General features: G+C 52.1%; 1 protein-coding gene across 2 annotated transcripts in view; it reads right to left on the bottom strand.

Annotated features, from left to right (window-relative positions):
• Positions 1 to 22449, bottom strand: part of RHBDL3 (rhomboid like 3) — a 49993-nt gene that overhangs the window by 11805 nt on the left and 15739 nt on the right. For both annotated transcript variants that reach the window (XM_042967176.1, XM_042967177.1), the window contains 5 exons: positions 21591 to 21749; positions 17498 to 17722; positions 13880 to 14028; positions 11423 to 11535; positions 5832 to 5932 (listed from right to left, as the gene is read on the bottom strand). In XM_042967176.1, the coding sequence (XP_042823110.1) occupies positions 5832 to 5932; positions 11423 to 11535; positions 13880 to 14028; positions 17498 to 17722; positions 21591 to 21749 (747 nt within the window). The remainder of the gene's footprint in view (positions 1 to 5831; positions 5933 to 11422; positions 11536 to 13879; positions 14029 to 17497; positions 17723 to 21590; positions 21750 to 22449) is intronic.

Here is a 22449-nt window from a genome sequence, read left to right as displayed (position 1 = left end):
TTCCCTCCAAACTGCAGTGAAACAACAGGAGCAAAGTACAAGATCTCCTCGCAGCCAGCCCTGCTGCCCTGCTGAGGCTATAAATGTGGTAGTGCCTGCGGCCCCAGGGCACGCGTCTCTTGCAGCCCCTTTTCATGTCTTTCCCTCCCAGAGCCTTGCAGGGTGAGAAAGAACCCCCCCTCAGCAAACAAGGGGGTAACCAGTCCCCTGGGCATCTCGTTCACCCAACCAGTTAGGAGCTCAGAGGCTGGAACCCAGGCGGGAGCTTCCCGGTTTCACCTATCTTGTCAAAAGACCTCAAAAAGACCCAGCACAGGAAAGGGGAAAGCATGACAGACAAATTGGGGACTGATTTCCTGTGAAAGGATTTTTAGCAATGAAATGAACCTTACGACATAGAGATCTCCAGTGTCTTTTAGACAATGCTCTCTTTGTGCTTTGACAAGATGGTCCCATTGCAAAAACTGAGATCTCAAATGTTTTAGGGAAGCAGCTATCGTATAGAAGAGAGTGTAAGTAAATATGTCCTACATGGAATCACGGAACTCTGGCCTGTGGGCCCCAGCAAAAGGCAATTAATAAATTATTCAATTATGTGTATCTTAACACATCTAGTCTTTAAACTAAGAAGGCTTGGGGCCTGAGTCGGGTAAGTGTCCCACTTCAACTAAGGTCTCACAGTTTGCGAGTTCAAAGCCTGCGTCCGGCTCTGTGCTGACAGCTCAGAGCCTGGAGCTTGCTTTAGATTCCGAGTCTTCCTCTTTCTGCCCTCCCTCCCTTGCTCACACTCTGTCTCAAAAATAAATAAATATTAAAAAAAATTTTTAATAGGGGTGCCTGGGTGGCTCAGTCGGTTGAGCGACCGACTTCGGCTCAGGTCATGATCTCACATTTGTGAGTTCCAGCCTCGTGTCGGGCTCTGTGCTGACAGCTCAGAGACTGGAGCCTGCTTCCGATTCTGTGTCTCCCTTTCTCTCTGCCCCTCCCCCACTCATGCTCTGTCTCTCTCTGTCTCAGAAATAAACATAAAAAAAATTTAAAAATAAAAAATAAAAAAAATTTTAATAAAAAAATAAACTAAGAAGTCTTCATTGCAAGTTTTTTACGCCATCCGGTTTTTTTGTTGAAATATTTTCTGAACTTAATCCCTTGATGTAAACTGTAAGCTTTTTGGAACCCAGAGTGGGGTTTTTTATAAAGATTTTATTGATTTATTTACATAGTTTATTTATTCTGAGAGAGAGAGAGAGAGAGAGAGAGAGAGAGAGAGAGCGAGCATGCGCATGCACGTGAGCAGGGCAGGGGCAGGGAGTGAGGGAGACAGAGAATCCCCAGCAGGTTCCTCACTGTCAGTACAGAGCCCGACATGGGGCTCGATCTCATGAACTGTGAGATCACGACCTGAGCTGAAACCAAGAGCTGGACGTTCAACTGACTGAGCCACCCAGGTGTTCCAAGATCTTATTTTTAAGTAATCTCTACACCCAACATGAGGCTCAAACTCATGACCCTGAGATCAAGAGTGTCACGCCCTACCGACTGAGCCAACCAGGCACCCCTGGAACCCAGAGAGTTTTCATGAAAAACAAGACATGCTTTCATTTAAGGCAGAATCCCTCACTTAGTCCTGAGAACAGAAGTGTTGAACACTTTTTCTGTTTTGTATATGATGTAAAAGGGACACATTTTCTAATTGCTCCTACAGATAACAGGCAAAATTGATAAACACAGAAAATTATACGTATTCAAGGATATGTAAACACACATCCAGACCCACACGCGATCCCCCAGCTGTGTGGTGATTTGCCACATGGAAAGCATTTTCACATCCACCGTTTTCACTCTCCATGTCTGTCTCACAACTACCTCATAAAGAGGGGCTGCAGATGAGGGAACGGAGACCCTGAGAAGTGAAGCAACTCACAGCTTTTAAGATGGTCGGTCCAGTACTCACGTCTAGATTCTCTGACTAGCATGCTGTTTCTCCCATCCGTTCTGACAAGGTGTTTCGCTGCACACACACACGCAGGCACACACACACACACACACACTCACACACAAGTCTTCATTTGGGAATTCAAAATTCTAGCATACCTATTAGATGGAAATTGCCAATGTTTAAATGCTTCTGACCCACAGAAATGGCCAATGTATAGGGTTCGTGCTAATGCATCTCTCAAGTGCTGGGCGCTGAGCTAATTTGGGTAAAGGCGGCCTCTTGTTGAAAGGAAACCAACCTTTCTAATGAGAAAACGAGGTTTGTTTCACCATCAGATAAGCATCACACAACTTTCTAGGGAAAGGCTACCATATGTCATGCTCCGGGGACTGCGACGCTCCCAATTGGCCGGCGAAAGCCACGTCCTTCTAGAAGGGTAGTGGGCTCTCGGATGGGACTGCTCATCTCCACCACCACAGGCCATGGGCTACTTGCCAGAAAGAAGTGTAAACGGGAACAAAACTGCTTTCACACCTCCCTCCTCGAGCCCCATGCCCACCCCGTGGTTCTTGGGGTGATCTGCCCTCACCATGGGAACTTTGGGGCCCCAGGGTTGTTTCCCATGCTGCAGGGAAGGGGGTGGAAACAGGGCCTCTCTATGAACTGTTTATTTCTTCTTAGTTGTGCTTGTTGGTCCCCTCACCCATGTACACATCTTGGGGCGGGGGGGGGGGGGGGGGCGGGGAGGGGAGTTTGTTAGCATTTCCATCCCCTCCAGAAGGGAACTGGGGCAGGAGGAGGGGGGAGAGGCGGAGGTGGAATCCAGAGAAAAAGCTGTGTCTGGGGAAAGCTGTGGCACCGATACAGAATGACCCATTTAAAAGGGTTGTGTGAGGCAGCCCTGTGCTGTCAGGATCTTCAGGGGACCGGGCCGTGTGTGTGTGCGTGTGCGCACGCACACGTGTGTAAGTTCACGTGCACACACACACACACACACACTCGCACGTCCACGCAAGCTTTCCTACACCTGCTGTGTCTCTTCAGGTGCTCACGTGAAGTTGCCAAAATTCAGATGAGTAGTAAATGTCGTTGGCGTCTGTCGGTCCATCTCTCCCCCCACCCTCCTCTCCTTCCCTCTGTCCCTCTGCCGCTCGCTCACTCTCTCTCTCGATGTACAAAGGGGACTTTGGTGAAAAGAAAAGGGATGGTGTGTTGAGCCTGGCAGGTGACAGTGACAATAAATAATAAAGAAGAAATGGGAGAATTTAGGAACTCCAGACGTTGTAACAGCATTCACACATCCTCCACGTGGGTGAAGACAGTGACAGAGGAGGGAGGTGAGAACAGGAGGACCCTGGGGGAAGCGATGCCGTTTCTAGACACTGCTCATTCCTTCTTTCCTTCCTTCATTCAAAATTTAGTTGGGGGTGGGAGGAGGGCGCCTGGCTGGCTCTGTGGGTGGAGCGTGCGACTCTGGATCTCGGGGTTGTAAGTTAGAGCCCCACGTTGGGGGTACAGATTACTTAAAAAAAAAAACAAACAACTGGGGCATCTGGGTGGCTCAGTCAGTTAAGCGTCCAACTCTTGATTTCGGCCCAGGTCATGATCTCGGGGTCATGGGACTGAGCCCCGCATGGGGCTCCGTGCTGAGCGTGCAGCCTGCTTGGGATTCTCTCTCCCTCTCTTTCTGCCCCTCCTCTGCTTGCACACGTGTGCGCTCTCTCAAAATAAACATTTTTTTTAATCTTAAAAAAAATTTACTTGGCACCACCTGCCATTTGGCCAGCCCTGGGCCAGGCGCCGGGGATGAGTAGAACCTGGGCCTTCCCTGGTGGGCATCAGGCCTGCAGGGCCGCTCCCGGTGACTCCTCCTCCCGACTGCCTCTAAAACAAGGACTTTGGCCTCCTCTGGGACTATCAGACGGATTCCTATTTCTCTCCTTAAAGACTCTGTCTCCATTCAGGGTCCAACCCTGGCCTCTTCTTGGAGGAGGAGGGAGTTAACCTTTATATTGAATAGGTTATTTTCACCTTATCTCATTTATCAATATCATCTCATTTCACAGATGTAGAAACTGAGGCACAGCGCAGTTAAGTAATGTGCCCAAGGTGCCTCTTTGGGAAGTAAGTAGCCAGGACTCAGATCTGGGCTGACTGGCTCCGGAGCCTGGGCTCTCAGCTAGTACACTAGAATCCCCTTCAGGAGGGGCATGTCTGGCTCAGTCGGCAGAGCGTGTGACTCTTGGTCTCGGGGTTGTGAGTTCGAGCCCCATGTTGGGCGCAGAGATGACTTAGAAAACAAAAATCTTAAGAAAAGAATGCCCTTCAGGAAAAGGCAAAAAAGAGCCTGGGAAAGGAATGGCCGTGTCCCGACACTGTGAGAGGCTGGTGTAAGGGAATGACACCTGAGTGGCTGTCAGGAAGTATGGGTTCAAGTCCCGACTTGCCACAATCTTCACTGTGACTGTGGACAAATCATTTAACCTCTTAGAGGCTCCTTTCCTTTTTGAGAATTTTGCTGAGATCCCTTTACTTTTAATCATCTGTGACAAGCAATGAATTACAATTACGATGCATGCTAGTGGTCAAGGATTGTAATACTCTTTAAAGTTGTCTTTTTTAAATTTTTATTATTTTTCTTAAAGTTTATTTTTTAAAATTCCTTTCGCGTTTATTTATTTTGAGGGAGAGACAGACAGAGTACGAGCAGGGGAGGGACAGAGAGAGAGGGAGACACAGAATCTGAAGAAGGCTCCAGGCTCTGAGCTGTCAGCACAGAGCCCGATGTGGGGCTTGAACTCATGAACTGTGAGATCATGATCTGAGCCGAAGTCGGACACTTAACCGACTGGGCCACCCAGGCGCCCCTTAAAGTTTATTTATTTTGAGAGAGAGAGTGAGAGAGCAGGAGAACGGTAGAGAGAGAGGGAGAGAGAGAATCCCAAGCAGGTTCTGCACTGTCAGCATGGAGCCCAATGTGGGGCTGGAACTCACGAACCGAGAGATCATGACCTGAGAGGAAATCAAGAGTCGGTGGCTCAACTGATTGAGCCACCCAGGCGCCCTTTTTCAATTATTTTTTTAATAACTGTTTGTTTGTTTAATTTTTTTTTAATGTTTATTTATTTTTGAGACAGAGAGAGACAGAGCATGAACGGGGGAGGGGCAGAGAGAGAGGGAGACACAGAATCCGAAACAGGCTCCAGGCTCTGAGCCATCAGCACAGAGCCCGACGCGGGGCTCGAACTCACGGACCGCGAGATCATGACCTGAGCCGAAGTCGGACGCTTAACCGACTGAGCCACCCAGGCGCCCCTCTGTTTGTTTGTTTTGAGAGAGAGTGAGAGAGTGGGGGAGGGGCAGAGAGAGAGAAGGAGAGAGAGAATCCCAAGCAGGCCCTGCACTGTCAACGTGGAGCCCAATGCGGGGCTCAAACTCATGAACTGTGAGATCATGACCTGAGCCAAAATCAAGAGGTGGGTGCTTAACAGACTGAGCCACCCAGGGACACCAAACATTGTCTTTCTTTTTTAAAACTAAGCTCTAGTCCCAACATGGGGCTTGAACTCACGACCCCAAGGTCAAGAGTCGCAGGCTCTACTGACGCAGCCAGCCAGGCACCCCTACTGTAACACTTTTTAAAGCTGAACGGGAAAGGGGTAGCATAGGGAAATGAGTAATTTCATAGGCAAGAAGGAAAAAATATGAATCGTATATGGAAGAGCCCCATTTGAAATCAGCCTGCAAAAAGTGAGGTGTCAGTGAGCCCTCCTACCAGCCAGGTCTGCCTGGCATTTCTGGGCCTGAGCCGGGAAGTCGAAGAAGATCCCTGGCGAGGACTGACATGCAGAGGGGAGGCCGAGATAGGCATGTTGGGACAGCAGGTGCTCACCATCACGATGTTGGCCAGATGGGCAGAGACGAGTGCATACACCCCTCCAGAGGAGCCCACAACTGGTGCAGTCATGTCAGCCACAGACACCGCCAAGGACCCTGGTACAGAGAGACATCAGGAATTCAAGGGTGCTGGTGCGCACTCCCCGCCCCTGCCCCAGGCCCTCACACGCAGCAGCCTTGGGGGGTAAGACCCCAGAGCAAAGGCTCCATCTCTTCCTTTCATCCGGTGTCGCCCTGGGGCCTCCTAGAAGCTTACATTCATGGCTTGAAAGAGCCATCTGATTCGAACTTCTTTTACAGAAGACCCAGTGGAGGGAAAGGACCACCTGCCTGTCACTGCAACTCTGCCCCGCTTGGCGTTACCTCGGGGCTCTGAGCGATAACAAACGGTAGCAGTACTTACTGCAGGGTCAGCTGCCACGCGTGGGCCACCGTGTATGGCGCGCTGGCCACGCGTTTCACTTACATTGGCCCGTTTAACCCCCAAGGCCGCCCTTTGAGGAGGGTGACAGCAGCCTCAATGCAGAGGTGAGGAGGCTGAGCCCAGAGTCACTGGTAGGAAGGGCTGCAGCCAGGATTTGAGTCCAGCTTTGCCGACACAAAGTCCACGCTCGCGGCCTCAACGGCAGCCACTCCCCGAACTGGTACAGACAGAGGTCAGCCTCCACCCTCCACCATCGCTCCAGAGCATTTCTCTGCTCAACGGCATCTAGAAACCCGCTTGGCTTCACCTCCGACCTCCCTCCCTCCGGCCGAGTGACAAAAGGCCAACAGAATCTCCAGACTGGGGGTTCCGCTGGAGGAAAAATGTCCTTGAAAAGTCCCAAGGAAGAGAGAGAGATGATGTCATACCCTCTGGGGGGAAAAGGGGGTAGACTTTTGGTCTGGGGGATGACAAACTTTTGTGCTGGAAGGGAAGCTGGGCAGAGAGGAGAAGGGAAATGTATTGTTCTGGTCTCATTTAAGTGTGATCAATGCTTTGGCTTCCAGGGAAGGACACGAGAGACTAAAAATAACCAGGAGGTAGAGCCCAGGGCTCAGAGGCTGAGGTGGCTGGCCTGGGTGAGTGCGCAGAAACCACCACTGGAAAATGCCCGCAGGCTCGGGAGCCAATTAGCCGCTGCCTGGGTGGAGACGGGCAGAAGTGCCAAACTGCAGGCTCCACACAAGTGTAGGGTCCGCTACTTAGGAGGAGGCTGGGCTCAACCCGGGAACCCAGGCGCCCGACACACCTGGGCATCGGGAGCCCCCAGAACATCATCCGCCTTCTCTCCCCTCGCTGCCCCCTCAGACCTCTCTCAAGGCTCCTCAGCTCGCTGGGAGATCCCTATGGCAAATTCTTGGTCTCAAGGGGGATGTGATCTCCCAGGAAAAAGCACTGTCATGAACCTAGAACTCCCAAGTCCTTCTCCCCTCCCAGGGTGACTATAAATCTTTCTTCTCCCCTTTCATGCCTTCCCTCTGGCTTTAATTAGGTATTGATCTATTGTCAGATCTTTTTTTTTTTTTTTTTTTTTTTACTGCCTAGCCAAGGGGTCAGCCATATATAACAGAAAAAAAAAAAAAGATCCCAGGGTGGCAAACAGACAGGCAGTGGGATCTGCATGACAAAGGATTCCCACGCTCTCCAGGCAGGGCCGGCAAGGAAGGCTGAAGGCTGCATTGCGGGGCTGTGGAGGGCTGGCTGCTGGAGACGGAGCCGCTCATTAATTACCGCGTGGACAGAGGAAGCCCCAGCCTCCCTGGGCTGGCCTCTTTCCTCTTGCAGGCCCAGCTTCTGCTCTGTCGGCCTCCTGGGTGCGGGGGGATCCGCAGCGGTAGGGAGGCGGTGGGGAAGCCCCCAGGGTCCAGCCTCCCCGCCCTGACCTTTCTCTCACCCTACCCATGGAGAGGGGTCCACGACCCCGGGGTCAAGGGTCAATTTGGGATTGTGGCAGGAGTCTGGAATGGGGGCGTGGCTGGCTAGTTGCGTGACCTTGGGCACAGCCCCTGCATTCTCTGGGCTTCAGCTTTCTGTGACATAAAGAGGTCTAAGGCTTACCAACTTCTGAACAGTGAAACACTCTTTTCAAAGGAAACCTTACCCACACCCCTAACCCCATGGAGCAGAGCGCAGAGAGCCTATGGCTGAGTGGGGGTGGGATCTGGGGAGTAAAATTTGGCAGCCACTGGAGGGGACCTCAAGAGTTCCTTCCAGATCAGAGAGATTCAACAGCCCGAGATTCTGGGATCCAGGATCTGAGGTTTGGATCCTGGTTCTAGAATCCCGAAAGTAACAATCTGGACTCACCGGTCCTCCTTGTATGGCAGAAAGATTTCCTCAAGTGGCTGCAGATTAGCCCTGGACTAGAGGGACTGGGAACAAGGGCATGCATACATATCAATATAGTAATAAAGGTCATCCCGGGGCAGGAAGCCTGGGCCACGCAGGATTCCGGACAAGCTGTGTGGAACCTAGCCTCATGGATGACAGTTCCATAAGGCCAGTATGAATGCCCCAGACGTCACGGGGCAGAGGATGGGGATAGAATGGCAAGATGGAGTGAAACGCACCTCTGCACAGGCCAAGGGACCAGTTCTAGTTGGACTGTGAACTCTTTTGAAAAAGTTCTGGGTCCACACCAGCACGCAGATAAATTGGTGACTTTATCATAATGCACAGCTGCGATAATGTTAGCCTGAAATAATTTAAAGCAGGTGTTTTCCAACGTCTCCCTTGGCCATTAAAACAAAAAAATCCAAATAGAAATCAGCAGAACATCTACCTTTGAGCAATATAACTTTATTTATGTATGTATTCTCTCCTTTGTTCTACAAATATTTGCTGCTTAACATATGCCAAACCCTGAGTTAAGTCTCTGGGGATGCACACGTGGTGTATCATCTATATAATCTATAAGAAAAGCTGGGTGGAGCCCTTGAAATACTGGTTTTTAAAGTACCTAAATTTTAGCCACGTGATAGTTAGCTAGAAGCAAGAGACACGTCAGCCTCAAGCATTGGTTAGAAGCATGGGGCTCCCACTCACTCCTAGTACTTCCCTCGTCCTTCTAAGAAAATTATGCTAGTCGTTTCACCTCTCTGAACCACCTGTGACATGGGAGTGACGGTACCCACCTCATAAGATTTGTCAATACAGGAAAAACGTATGTGCATCCTGTATCACAGGCCCAGAGTATCAGATGTGCTCAGCAGAGGTTGCCTGTCATTGCTACAAAATGTGATGGCCTTGTCTTTGCAATATTTTCATTGGGCAGGAGCTAAATGGTGGGGTCTGATGTCTATTAAGACCTCTCTGGGTGGGGCGCCTGGGTGGCTCAGTTGGTTCGTGTCCGACGCACCTTCCCCTCGAGTCATGATATCACAATTCGTGAGTTCGAGCCCCACATCGGGCTCTGAGATAACGGCACAGAGCCTGCTTGGAATTCTCTATTTCCCTCTCTCTCTGCCCCTACCCTGCTTGCTCTCTCTCTCTCTCTCTCTCAAAAATAAAAACATTAGAAAAAAAAAAAGACCTCCCTTGGTTTCTGACAATAAATAACATGCACAAGGACAAGGCCTGCCTTCTGGTTCTCATAACATACGGTAGTGGTTTGAAGCACAGCCTTTGGGGTCAGGCAGCCTGGGTCTGGGGCCAGTTCCACCACTTACGGCTAGGTCTTCTCGGGCAAGTCCCTGAGACACCCTAAGGCTGTTTCTGCACCTGCAGCAAGGGGAGAGTAATAGTACTTGCCTCGAGGGGTTGCTTGCCTGCACATGGCTGACACTTGCTAACTACTGGCTATCCGGTCAGGGTCTGGCTGGCTGTGAATGAAGCCGCCTCTCTGAGCTGGGATGCACACAGAGTAGACAGGGAAGGAAGGGGTGCAGGCAGATCAATCAACTCAGTCCAGAAGATCAATGACATGATTTATGGTGACCAGAGTGACCTCTGGTCTGAATCAATGCCTCAGACAGAATAGTACATGTTGTTTGCTTTATGATACAGCCCCACCCCCTCCTGTCTGGTTGGCAAGGATCCCTTCTGTCTGTGCACCATCCCACTCTGCACCGGGGTCACTGGGGAGTGACACCTGCACTGCCTTCCTGCTGGGTGTCATCAGTTTGGGTGAGGCCTGAGTCATCTTGAATCTTACTTCCGTCTTCTGGGTTATTGGCACTCCCATCTAATTGACTGCTAACTGCAAGTGTTATGAGTGTCTTTCCTGTTCCTCGCCATTAACCATCTGGGTCTCTGGGTATGTAGGTATAGAAAATGTGGCTATGAATCTCCAGATGTCAAGACTCGGGGACTGCGTGGGTGGCTAAGTCTGGCACACAGAGATCCTCATTAGACCTTTGCTAAAGGATGTGGAAGGTGCTGGATGCTGGGGAAACTCATGTGGGTGCTGTCCGAGGTGGCCAAGTTTTCACCCGCAGCACACAGAGAAATGAAGAAGGTGAGAGGCCAATCTCCCAAGCTGAGGGTTCCTGAACTAGCAGACCAGCCTCGAATGGGTGAGTGGGGTGGGACCCTTCCCTCTTGGATTCCTGAAGCCACCTCAGTTACTCCCAGGGTCACTATCTGCTCATTGTTTACAAGGTCAATGCCGCCCTGCTCTCCTGATGACAACTTTAATGCCACTCAGAAAGGATTAAGATCTTACTTAAACATACACACAAAGCTCCCTTGGGCACAGCTGTCAAGGTGAAGAGCTGAGGCGGCAAACCTTGTTAAAAAAAAAAAAAAAAAGAAGAAGAAGAAGAAGGAGGAGGAGGAGGAGGAGGAGGAGGAGGAGGAGGAGGAGGAGGAGGAGGAGGAGAAGGAGAAGCAGCAGCCAGCTATAAGGTTGGAAACATCACGAGGGAGATCCCTCTGTTCAGAAACCCGGTTGGTGCAGACTCTTTCTGCAGAAATGCAGTCTGCTCTCCCCGGCTCACCCCAGCCAGCCTAACCTCCCTCCAGGGAAGGAGAGGGGGCGTCCCACTGGCCACAGGGCCGGCCATCCTCAAGGTCATGGTCCTTTGCCATGTGAACAGAGTCAGCTAGGGCCCCAGTCTCCTCCAGCTGGCGTGAGTGCTCACTACCTCTTAGGCCAGACCTGCTTCCTGTCAGCAGGGGGTCAATCAAGGGGACAGGTGTAGGCCTGGTGGGTGGGCCTGGCTCCACCCACACCTTGGATGTCCCTACAGGGATCTTACTGTGCCTGTGCAGTTTATATGGCACTGTTACTCCATTTGTCACCTCACTCCACCCTCCTAACACCCTACAGGCAGATCTTATTAGTTCCCTCCTAAAACCTAATGGGGCCGAGAGAGGTTAAGGAATTTCCCCAAGCTCACACAGCTACAACATGGCAGTATAAAGACAGAAACCCCGGTCAATCTGCCTGTTCCACATCCTGTGGTCTCCTCCCCTTGCCATCACATGCCTCCCTCTTTGGATGGTAGTCCCCTTTCCAGAGGAGGTTTGCTAACCCTGGTAGTTACGAGCCTTGGCGATGGGAGTCCTGCATTGCTGGAGGCTGGGGGCTTGCCCAATCCCATGGGGTCTCCCAGCCACCCTGGGGAAGTTTACCCCTGTGGACTTGCAGCCCACCTGCCTACCTGCCACAACGCCAGCCACGTAGACAAGCCCAATGCGGGTTGCTCCGTGCACCATCTCCAAGGGCACCCCTACCAGGAGCTGCAGCACCACGTTGAGTCCCAGGTGTTCTATCCTGTACAGAAAGACCACTCCATTCATACACTCATTCATTCATTCATTCACTCACTCATTCATTCATTCAACAAACACTGTATGCCAAGATGCTGGGGATCCAGCAGGGAATAAGACCTATACCTACCTTGAGGAGCTCATGGTCTGGGTCTAAGGGACAGGAATTACAATGCAGACAGGTCGTCTTGGAAACAGCATACCTTGCCTGCCACCTGGGACAGGAAGGAACAGTGCAGGGCCTGGGCAGTGCTTGGCAATGCCTGCACCTGCCATAGTGAGAAGGCGCCTCACCACAGTTAAGATCCAGCAAATCCATCCATTCACATATGAGAAGCCAAGACTCAGAGAGGGACACTGACTGGCTTACAGTCACACAGCTCGGGTTCCTGATGGGCAGAATCTGCTCCATTCACCAGGCCACGAAGTTACTCTGGCTCACTACACATTTATAAGAGCTACTGATGTTCAAAGAGAAAGATGTTTTCAAGACAAGTGCAAGCATTAGAGGGGCGCGTGGGTGGTTCAGTCAGTTAAGCATCCAGCTCTTGATTTCGGCTCAGGTCATGATCTCACGGTTCGTGAGATGGAACCCAAGTCGGGCTCTGTGCTGACAGCATGGGGCCTGCTTGGGATTCTCTCTCTCCCTCTCTCTGCCCCTCCCTTGCTCACTCTCTCGCTCTCTCAAAAATAAATAAATAAACATTAAAAAAAAAACAATTGTAAGTATTAGAGATATCTCTTAGAACTTAATAATTCAAAGTTATCCCTTAAAATATCATGAAATCCCTTAAAATCCCATTCTACCCAACACTCAGGGTTGGGTTTTCTTACCCTATGAATACTTTCCTTTTTATACTATCATACATCTACGACCAGATCTTGTTGCTAACTGGTGTGTAGCCGAATGCCTATGTTATTGGAAAAAGCTGTAATGTTACTCTTGCTATATCAATGTGTGCTTTCAAGTTTACAAAGCACTTTAACATCCACTGTCTCACATAAATTGAGCCTACAGCATCTGCACAGCTTCCTGGAGATGTTTAAGTTATAGGGTAACAGAGCACATCACGAGGGGTCTGGACCTTGGCCTGGGTCACAGCCCTGGTCCTGGTCTGCAAGGCCCTGCCTGGAGACTAATCACTGTGCCATGTTGGGCACACGTGAGCACCTGTCTACCCAGGAGGGCACCTGCAAGGTAGCCCAGACAGATGGGGCTCTGTTCTACACTCCTATCATGCCTGGAATCTTCCAGCCCTGACTGCCAGCCGAAGGGTTAGAAGTGTCAGACAAACGCACTGGAAAAGAGTTGGATGCGAGCATCAGATTCATAGAGAGACTGCAGAGGTTTTCCGGTCCTGTCTTCTTGGTTTACAGGCAAGAGCCTGAGACTAGAAGACACCCGGTGAGGGGAACTCAGGGCTCCTGCATCCCAATCCGAACTCCTTCCTCTCTACCTCACTGGATTCACTGGTCCAGAGTGGGCCCCTGGATCATAGGTCACCTTGCTGGGCTCATCCCAGATGTTGGCCAGCTGTCCCTATCTCCTGTCGGCTGCAGCACCAGCCAAGAGCCCCTCCCTCCCTCAAAATCACAGACCTAGAAACTCCTCCAAGGGCTCTCCCAGGCAGGCACTGCCCCATTAGAAGCAATAGCCAGAGAAAGGCCTGAGGCCACCACTATGGGCCTCAGCTAAGAGCCTCTGTGCACCGTCCACTTTGGCCTCCAGGCTTTTAGCTCCCAGAGGCAGAGAATGCACAAAGAGGCTTTGGAGGCTTTTGTCCATTCTTGTTCCTCACCCCAAAAGATCAAGGAAGGCCAGAGGTCAGTCCTGGAAATAAGGCAGCAGTCTTACCCACTGTGGAGTCACAGGCTTGGGCAGCCTGGGCAGGGAATCCCATCAACAGATACTATAATTATTGCTAGAATTCCTCAAAAAGACTCTCACCACCTATGGAGACCACCTTGGGAGAAAGGCGCTTTCAAGAAACCTGTCCTTTATTCCACTTCTGGGGGCACTGACACGCACACAGTTTATGGATCATGAACTTGGTAGCTAACACTTCCCTTTCTGCTTTGGCCACTAGGAAGCTCAGAACGAACTTGTAACCTACATTTGTACCACTTTCACTGTGGGCTTAAACTTAGCATTTTCCTCCATCTATTTCCCCTTTTCCATACTGTGTCAGGAATGAACTATCTTCTGGTATTAGGTAAGTTTCAAGGAGCCACCTCAAACCCTGTGTCCAGGAAAATAAAAACAAACTGAAACATTTCCTTCTAGGCTCTCTGGACCTCTTGTTTTCCTATGGGGACTCTAGCCAGAGCGAATGAAGGCAGGCACTCACCCCGCGTGCATGAAGATGTACGTCAGGTAACGCCATGCCTGCGCGCGGAGCTGTGGGTGGTAAACCAGCGAGTTCTTCAGGTATCGCGGATGGGTTACCTGCAGCACGAATTGACCCAGCGACACTCCGTTGTAGAGGAAAAAGGCAACCTGGATGAAAACAGAATGGCAGGGGCCTGTTACTAGACGTGAAACTGGCCAGGAGCCCCTCTGGTGCTAACGTTCAGAATCCCCTGCAGGAACTTGTCACTTTTCCTCCTCGGAGAATGAGGGACAGCCCCTGTGGCCGGCACCCTGCCTAGCTCTCGGCCACCCCTCACCCCACTTTGGTTTGGTTATTTTGTGTTAAATGGTCATGTGGGCTCTGCCTGCACCTCCTCTGTGCGAGGCGGGAAAGGCTCGGGGGGGTTTCAACTAATTGCAGCAAAAACTTACATACCCGTTTGGGGGAAGAGGCAATTCTACACAAGGTGATTTTTTTGAATTGCGGTAAAATACGCATAACAGAAAATGTACCACCTTCATCAGTTTTCAGCATACAGCTCAGTGGCATCCAGTGCGTTCACGATGTTGTGCAGCTGTCAGTGCCACCATCCACAGAAGTCTTGCAAAAGTGAAACTCTGTCTCCATTAAGCACCAGCCCTGGCAACCACCATTCTACTTCGTCTCTATGAATTTGACTCCCCTAGGTGCCTCATCTAGGCGGACTCACACAGGTAGCTGGCTTATGTCACTTAGCATGATGTCCTCAAGATTCACTTATGTTATAGCATGTGTCCAAATTTCCTTCCTTTTTTAAAAAATTTTTTAATGTTTATTTTTGAGAGAGAGAGAGAGAAGGACAGAGACAGAGTGTGAGCAGGGGAGGGGCAGAGAGAGAGGAAGACACAGAATCCGAAGCAGGTTCCAGGCTCTGAGCTGTCAGCACAGAGCCTGACACGGGGCCTGAACCTATAAGCCATGAGATCATGACCTGAGCTGAAGTTGGACGCTTAACCAACTGAGCCACCCAAGCACCCCATTCTTTTTTTTTTTTTTTTAACATTTATTTATTTTTTGGGGACAGAGAGACACAGAGCATGAACGGGGGAGGGGCAGAGAGAGAGGGAAACACAGAATCAGAAGCAGGCTCCAGGCTCTGAGCCATCAGCCCAGAGCCCGACGCGGGGCTCGAACTCACGGACCGCGAGATCGTGACCTGAGCTGAAGTCGGACGCTTAACCAACTGAGCCACCCAAGCACCCCATTCTTTTTTTTTCTTTTTAATGTTTATTTGTTTTTGAGAGAAAGGGGGAGCACAATCGGGGGAGGGGCAAGGGGAGAGAGAGAGAGACGGGGGGGGGGGGGGGAGAGAGAGAGAGAGAGAGAGAGAGAGAGAATCTGAAACAAGCTCTGAGCTGTCAGCACAGAGCCTGACACAGGGCTTGAACCCACAAATCATGAGATAATGATCTGAGCCGAAGTCAGACGCTCAACCGACTGAGCCACCCACGTGCCTTTTTTGTTTTCTTAGAGTTTATTTATTCAAGTAATCTCTACACCCAACGTGGGGCTTGAACTCATGACCCTGAGACAGAGTCGCAAGCTCCTCTGACTGAGCCAGCCGGGCATCCCTGGGATTTTCAGTCCTACAGTAAATGGCCCCAATTTGCATGTCTCTTTAAGACTCAGGTTGGCTTTGAAATTTTCTTTTGTTCTCACCCATACTGCCAGGTGGTCAGCAGGTTGTAAACCAGGTATGACAGCCAGGTTCTTACTCCCTACTGCTGGCTGGTTGTGGGCCCCTTCTAGTAACTTCCCACCACGTCCCTCCCATTCCCTGTTATGGACCCAGGAAACCAAGTTACTGAAACTATATGTAAAACGAAAGCTTTGGGCTTTAGTACAAATACTCTGAAACAGTTATTTCAGCATTTTCTTCTTGATTGGTGGTTTGAGTTTACAGAGCTGCAGTTTCTGGAAATTTGAAACCAACCTGGACGCCTCTGTGGATGACCTTGGGCAAATTACTTGAACGCTTTGGTCCTTGGTTTCCTCATCTGGAAATGGGGATGCCCAAGCTTCCAGGTGGTCATGAGGTTTGAAAGTGCTGAAGCACAGGAAGGGCCAGCTGTGCGTGTCATGTACTCAGCGAATGAGGCTGTAATCGGTGTGGGGTTCGGGCCTCCTGGGCGGGACCTGTGCCATTCCCAGCGCCCCCATCCCCACCCTCCAGCAGATGGACTCCCCTGGGTTCTCTGGGGAGCCGTTCTGTCCATCTTACATGACACGGGTGGTCTGGCAGCAAATACAGCTCCCAAGGCAGCTCATTATTATTGGTCCTCAAATAGAATTTAATAAATAGACCAACACAGTAAGCATTTGGAGAACGATTCCAAGAATATCTCAGAAACATCGCATCTTCAACATGCGCTTGGATGAAGCCATAACAACAAACAGAGGAGCGCTTGGCCTTGCAGACCAGGTATTCTGATTCAAGAAGAAAAGAAGAAGATCGCCATGGAGCTTAATGATCCTGCCATTTGATTCGGCATCAGCTTTATAGGAACATATGCCGTGGTGGTAATTAGGCCCGTGGCTCTGGAAGAGAAACGGTGCAGACTACGGAACACCATTCAGGAGCTGGGGTTGGGGGCCCAGGGGTTCTAGGCTCAGCAGCCAAAAGAATTCAGAGTCTCTCACACAGGGGCACACACTCAGAAAACGGTACCTTTGGCTTCTACTGCATAAGCAGGAGACGTTTAGAATAACGATAGGGACGGATGATTCCCTAAGGGGAGAATGTTCTTTCAAAATACGTTAAGCCCGGGGCGCCTGGGTGGCGCAGTCGGTTAAGCGTCCGACTTCAGCCAGGTCACGATCTCGCGGTCTGTGAGTTCGAGCCCCGCGTCAGGCTCTGGGCTGATGGCTCGGAGCCTGGAGCCTGTTTCCGATTCTGTGTCTCCCTCTCTCTCTGCCCCTCCCCCGTTCATGCTCTGTCTCTCTCTGTCCCAAAAATAAATAAAAAAACGTTGAAAAAAAAATTTAAAAAAAAAAACAAAAAAAAAAAAAAAACAAAATACGTTAAGCCCACATTTACCTGTTCATAAACACTCCCTCCCATATGCATTTTGAGTAATGCTTCTGTGTTCAGAAAGCGCCACCAGGCACTCTTGCGCTAAATAGAGGAGTTCTATGGGAGAAGGAGGCGGGCCTGGTGATCCCTGCTCTACGGGAGGCGGGGGGGGGATGGAGTCCTGGGGGAGCAAACGACTGGTCCACATTCCCCACCAGGGAGGAACTAAAATAACTTAGTTTTAAGGAGTTAGCCTAGCCAAATCCCCCACGTCAACAAGCTTAGGACATTGTTCTTGTTGCTGCTGTTTTGGTAGGGGGTGGTCGGTCATACGGGGATTTTGCTGCAGCGATAATAATCTTCGGAATATCCTTGTGGTCCCGGGGTTCTAACAACACTCACAGGCCCTGTAACACGGCCTGACTGGCAGCTCGGCCTCACCCGCCGCCTTGTGGTGGAGGAGACGCTGCCCTTCCTGTCTTGATCTCAGACACCCTCTTGCCCACCCCCTCTGCACCCCCCACCCCAGGGCTGGGCAGCCCCTTCCCCACCCTTGTGCTTGCCTCCAGCAGCGTGACCGTGATCATGAACCAGGGCGGGGGGCAGCAGGTGTAGCTGTCGTAGTACCACTTCCGGTCAATCTCCCGGGGCAGGGTCTCGTAGGCCACGTGGCGGATGAGCCGCTGGGAGAGGTTCAGCCCTTTCTCCTCTAGCAGGGCCTTGCTGCAGAGTCGGCGGTTGCCCTGCAGGATGGCCTGGCGGAAGCTGTTGGACCGCTTGTTGCTCATCTGCGTGGGAAACAGGGCAGGGGGAAGGGCTCAGAACTGGGGTCTCGGAGTCTCAGCACGTACCTTGGACCGACCAGGCCTCATCCCACCTTTCTCTTTCTTCTACACTGGGGTCCCACGTGGCAGATGTTCTAAAGCAACTTGTTTTGGGCTCCTTGGATATTCTTAACTAGTCTACCTGTTAGATGAGGACGGTGAACATCCTCATTCTACAAAATCAGAGAGAGGTTTAGGAGTCCAAGTTCAAACTCAGAACCTGTACCCATGATCACCGTACCTTCCTTCCACCTAACTACCCATCATCCATCTGTCACAAGTGAGTGTCAACACATTGCCAGGCACAGAGGACACAATGGTGCTCAAGACAAATAAGAAACCAGCAATCGCAGCTCAGCGTGAAGCCTGCTGGGGGAGCACTCAGGAGGCAGCCCAGCCCTGTCCCACGGTGGTCAGGGAGGGCTTTCTCGAGGAGGGGGTAACTGAGTGAGAACTGAAGGATGAGAAGGAGCTCGAGTCCTTAGAGATGCCAGCTTGGGAAGAGGTGAGCAGCCCTGGTGAGGTAGACCAGTTTGCAGAGAGGTCTCTAGAACAAGAACCCAGAGCTGTGTTTGTGGAAGGTCATCACTCCTGAGTGCCTGGAACGCTTGGTGCGCCAAGGGACTGGTCGTAGAGCCTTGTCTGAGGACCGACCGGCCCTACCGTCCGCAGGCTCAGGCTGCCGGATGCATCCTCACTGGAGTCCTGGCGGCCTCGCTCTGTGGTCAGCCTGACTCCCAGAAACCAGGCGGCCGGCCTTGCTGACTTCTAGGCTCCTGGGGCCTCTGTGGCGTCCCACCCGTCCTCCACGACCACACTCCAGATCCTTCTTATGGGGAGATAAAGCTCTCCCACAGGGCTGCCTGGGTAGCTGGGGTGGGGGTTATCAACATATTCCTGGGACTGTGGCCCTATCAGGGAACATTTGGCTAAACCTGATGGCAGAAGCCCAGGGAGGGCTGGCTGGTGAAACAGGCCAGACCAAGGCACAGGGGTTTAAGGTAGAATGAGCCTCTGTCTGCAGCACCCCTCCTCCATTCCCGGGTTCCACGGTCTTTCGCTTTCAAAATCTGGCTTAAAGCTCACCCCCTCCAGGAGGCCTTTCCAGATGAACCCTTTCCACTGATCCCCTATTCTCATCCTCTCCATGCCTACAAAGCTTGGATCTGGTTCTTCTCACTGGTGCAGGAATTCTGTAAATGGAGGCAATCTTGGGGCTTCGTGTTCACTGCAAACCCGAGACAGGATCACGTTGTCAAACTGTTTTGTAGCCCCTGTTACCATCCTCTCTCCCAATCCCCAAGTGGGCACAGCACACATACTCACAGCACACCCACAGCCACACCCTGAAGCCGGGCAACATGGGCTCAGCACGAGCACTGCGCACACACACTCGCCATTCGCCCACACCCTTGATGTGTCTAGGGCCACCCCGCGTCTCAGGCCTCATGGAGCTTATAAGCAGAGGCACATGTGAATTATTCGGTGCACAGCATTGTCCTCATGTTACGAAGATGAGGACTAAAGCTTGGAGGTGAGTAATTTTCCCAAACACCAGGATTTTCTCCAAAGAGTCAGGATTCAAATCCAGCTACATGTGACTCCAGAGTCCATTTTGTGCCAGTTAGATAAGGGAGCCGCTTCTTCCAGGTGGATGAACCCATTCTAGGCCTTGGTGAACAAAACCCAGGCCGGATTGCAGTCCCCATTCACCTCACTGGCAGGCATCCTTGTACAGTACACAAGCTGCACACCCGTACACGACAACCCTGGCCACCCAGGTGTAATGCAACGTGGCCTGTGCTAGAAGAGAGGCCTGGGCAAAGCACTGTGGGGGCTCTGGATAAGGCGGGTTCATTCTACCTGGGTTGGGTTGGGGAAGGGCCCACAAAGGATGCAGGCGGGTTTAGCTGGTAAAGGAACATTAGAGCTAACAAAATCTTTCTAATACTCCAGGTTATTTAATCCTCGCAACAATCCTGAAGAGGGAAGGTATCCTTTGGCTTCATTTTACAAATGAGAAAACACAGGCTCAGAGGATCTTTCTCGGTGAGTGGCAAAGGCAGGGGCAGGAGCAGGACCCAGGTCCTCTCTGGCACGCTGCCTTACCCAGAGCTCCCCTCCTGGCGAGCCCCCCCTTAGTCCCGGTCTCCAGGCAGCCCTGCTCACACAAATCGAGGCTCTGGCTGGCTGCTCCGGCTTAGAGTGTGAACACAGAAATCCTGACAGTAACAAGCAGTCTGCTGTTGGGGTTCACGCAGAAGACCCACAGATCCTCGGCTGGAGAGAAGCATTTCGTGGGCCCAGCCAAGCCTTCCCTCTGGCCTGAGACTGAGCAGGACATGTGGCAGTCGTGCTGGCACTCCGGGTGTGGATGTGGATGGGCCCATGCAGGACTGGCCCGAGCCACTGCTGGGCTCCAGGTCACAGGGCTCACCCCCACCACCCATCCCGTGAATCCTGACTCCTCCATTTAGCTCAGCTCCGTCCCCCACCCTCTCGGAGGTCTGCTTTCTGGCTCCACTCTGAACAGCCCTAAAAACCCTACAGCTGCTCCCTGCAATCATGCTACCCTCCGAGCAAAGGCAGGTCTCCATCACCAGGCAATTAAAATAGCCCCAAAGCCTGGACACCCACGTCAGAGAGCTCACCAGGCACAATGGCAGGCACGGCGGTACTGACCCCCCATCACCGGTGCCTTTGAATTCTAGGAGCCTGGGGGACTTCGCACGAGTCGTTTCACTCTTGCCCTTCCACAGAAGACAAGAAAAGGGGTGACTATCTTCACTTCACCAACAGGGATACCGGGAGGAGGCTTCTGGCCTTGTACTGACGCAGCTAGTTCATACAGCTTCTACTCATGTCCTGTCTATCCGCATCCCTGCTGGGATGCTTCCTGCTGAGCCCCCCTGAACGCCATTCCAACCCCACCACAGTGGCCCCCATGACAGCAAAGCAGTACCTCCTACTGAGGGAGAAGTCTCTACTCCAAGACACTGGACCAGTGGGCAGGGCTCACAGGCCACCTGTCTCCAGCCCCTCTGACTACCCAGGACGGTAGGTACCCAGCCAGCAGGTCTGACGAGGTCTGGCCTTCACCCGAGTGCCCCATTGCTCTCAGCATCTACTCTCCAGCTCTTCTTCTTCCAATGATAACCTCCCACTTCCTACTCCTAGCCCTTCCTCTCCATGGAACTGACCCCACCCCCAGCTCCATGGGTGGGCACCGATTGGCCTACGTCAATCAACACATCCCACTGACCCAATCTAGGCCAATAGGCGGGAGGAAATCCCAAGCCTTGTGCGGGAACAGAAGAGTCCCTCTCGTCCTCTGCATGGTGAGGGCCTGAGGGTGTAAGGGCTGGAACAGCTGCAGCCACTTTGCAGCCACACGGAGAGTCTGGAACTGCCAGGGGCTTCTTTGAGTATGGGCTGACGCTGCAGAAGGCAGAACCGAGTGACAGTGAGAAACCAGGTCCTCAGAGATGTCCTTCCACCTTCTGAAGCCTGGACTTTTTCAATGTTGCAAGTCAATAGTTCCCTTTAGTTGCCCAAAATGATCTTTGTTTTGTTTTGTTTTTTGAGAGGGAGAGGACGCAAGTGAGCAAGGGGCAGAGAGACAGAGGGAAAGGGAGAGACAGAATATCCCATGTAGGCTCCACATTGTCAGCACGGAGTCGGCAGCGAGGCTTGAGCTCACGAAACCATGAGATCATGACCTGAGCCAAAGTTGGATGCTTAACGGACTGAGCCACCCAGGACCACCCCTGGTCTTCTAAGCCATACACCCCAAACAGGTCCCTCCCAGCAGCGAGCGCCCCAGAGTGCTCACCAGGTTGACAAAATCCTGGTAGCCGATCTGCCCATCCGCCTGGCTGTCGGCGAGAGCCAGGAGCACCTCCCGTTTGTGCGGGTCCAGCTTGGAGCTGTGGCTCTCCAGGAGGCTCCGGAACTTGCCTGTGCTGATGTAGCCTGTGTTCCCAGGGTCAAACTGAGGGAGAAGCACACATAGCAGTGGGGTCAGTGGGGCCCTGCAGGTGTCCCACCTCCATCCCCACGCACGGGCTCCTGTCCCCAGCCCTCTGCCAACAGAGGCCCAGGCCGCCTCCGGGATATTTCCAAGGCCCCCAGAGGAAACATCCAAATAGGGCATGGACAACCACTTAAAAGTCCTAGAAGGCCCCAGAGCCCTTGGAGATCGCCCAACCCAACCATCTCGTGCATGGACAGGGAAACAGGCTCAGAAGAGGTCAAGCTCCATCCTGTTCGCCCCTAATCCTGACCCTGGACAAGAGGAAAGCAAGAAGGAAAAGGCAAGAAGGGAAGGAAGATGAGGAACTTCTGGGGTGCGGGCCAGAGGGACTCCAGTGGGGAATGCTGAGGCCCCGGGCCTAGGGAGCAGGGGCCCAGCCTTGCAAATCCTCCTGCACTTGACTGCAGGCGCCTTTCACACCTGCATGCAGGCACACCTACAGCCATACACATGGGCTTCGGTGGGGGCTCCCCAGAGGCCCCGTGCCCCCCTCCCAGGGCTCCCTTTCCACCCTCGTCTCCCAGGGAGACTCCCACTCACCCTGCCCAGCTACTCCGTGCAGTCTCGGGATTCCCCGGGATGCAGGCTGCTCTGGCTGGCTCCCTGCACATCGGACAGACCTCGGGCCACCAGCCCACCCGGCCCTCCACTCTCCTCC

This window comes from Panthera tigris, chromosome E1 (assembly GCF_018350195.1).
Source record: "Panthera tigris isolate Pti1 chromosome E1, P.tigris_Pti1_mat1.1, whole genome shotgun sequence".
NCBI classification, from domain to species: domain Eukaryota; kingdom Metazoa; phylum Chordata; class Mammalia; order Carnivora; family Felidae; genus Panthera; species Panthera tigris.
The sequence above is the reverse complement of the archived record's forward strand: the minus strand, read 5'-3'. Positions and strand labels throughout refer to the sequence as shown.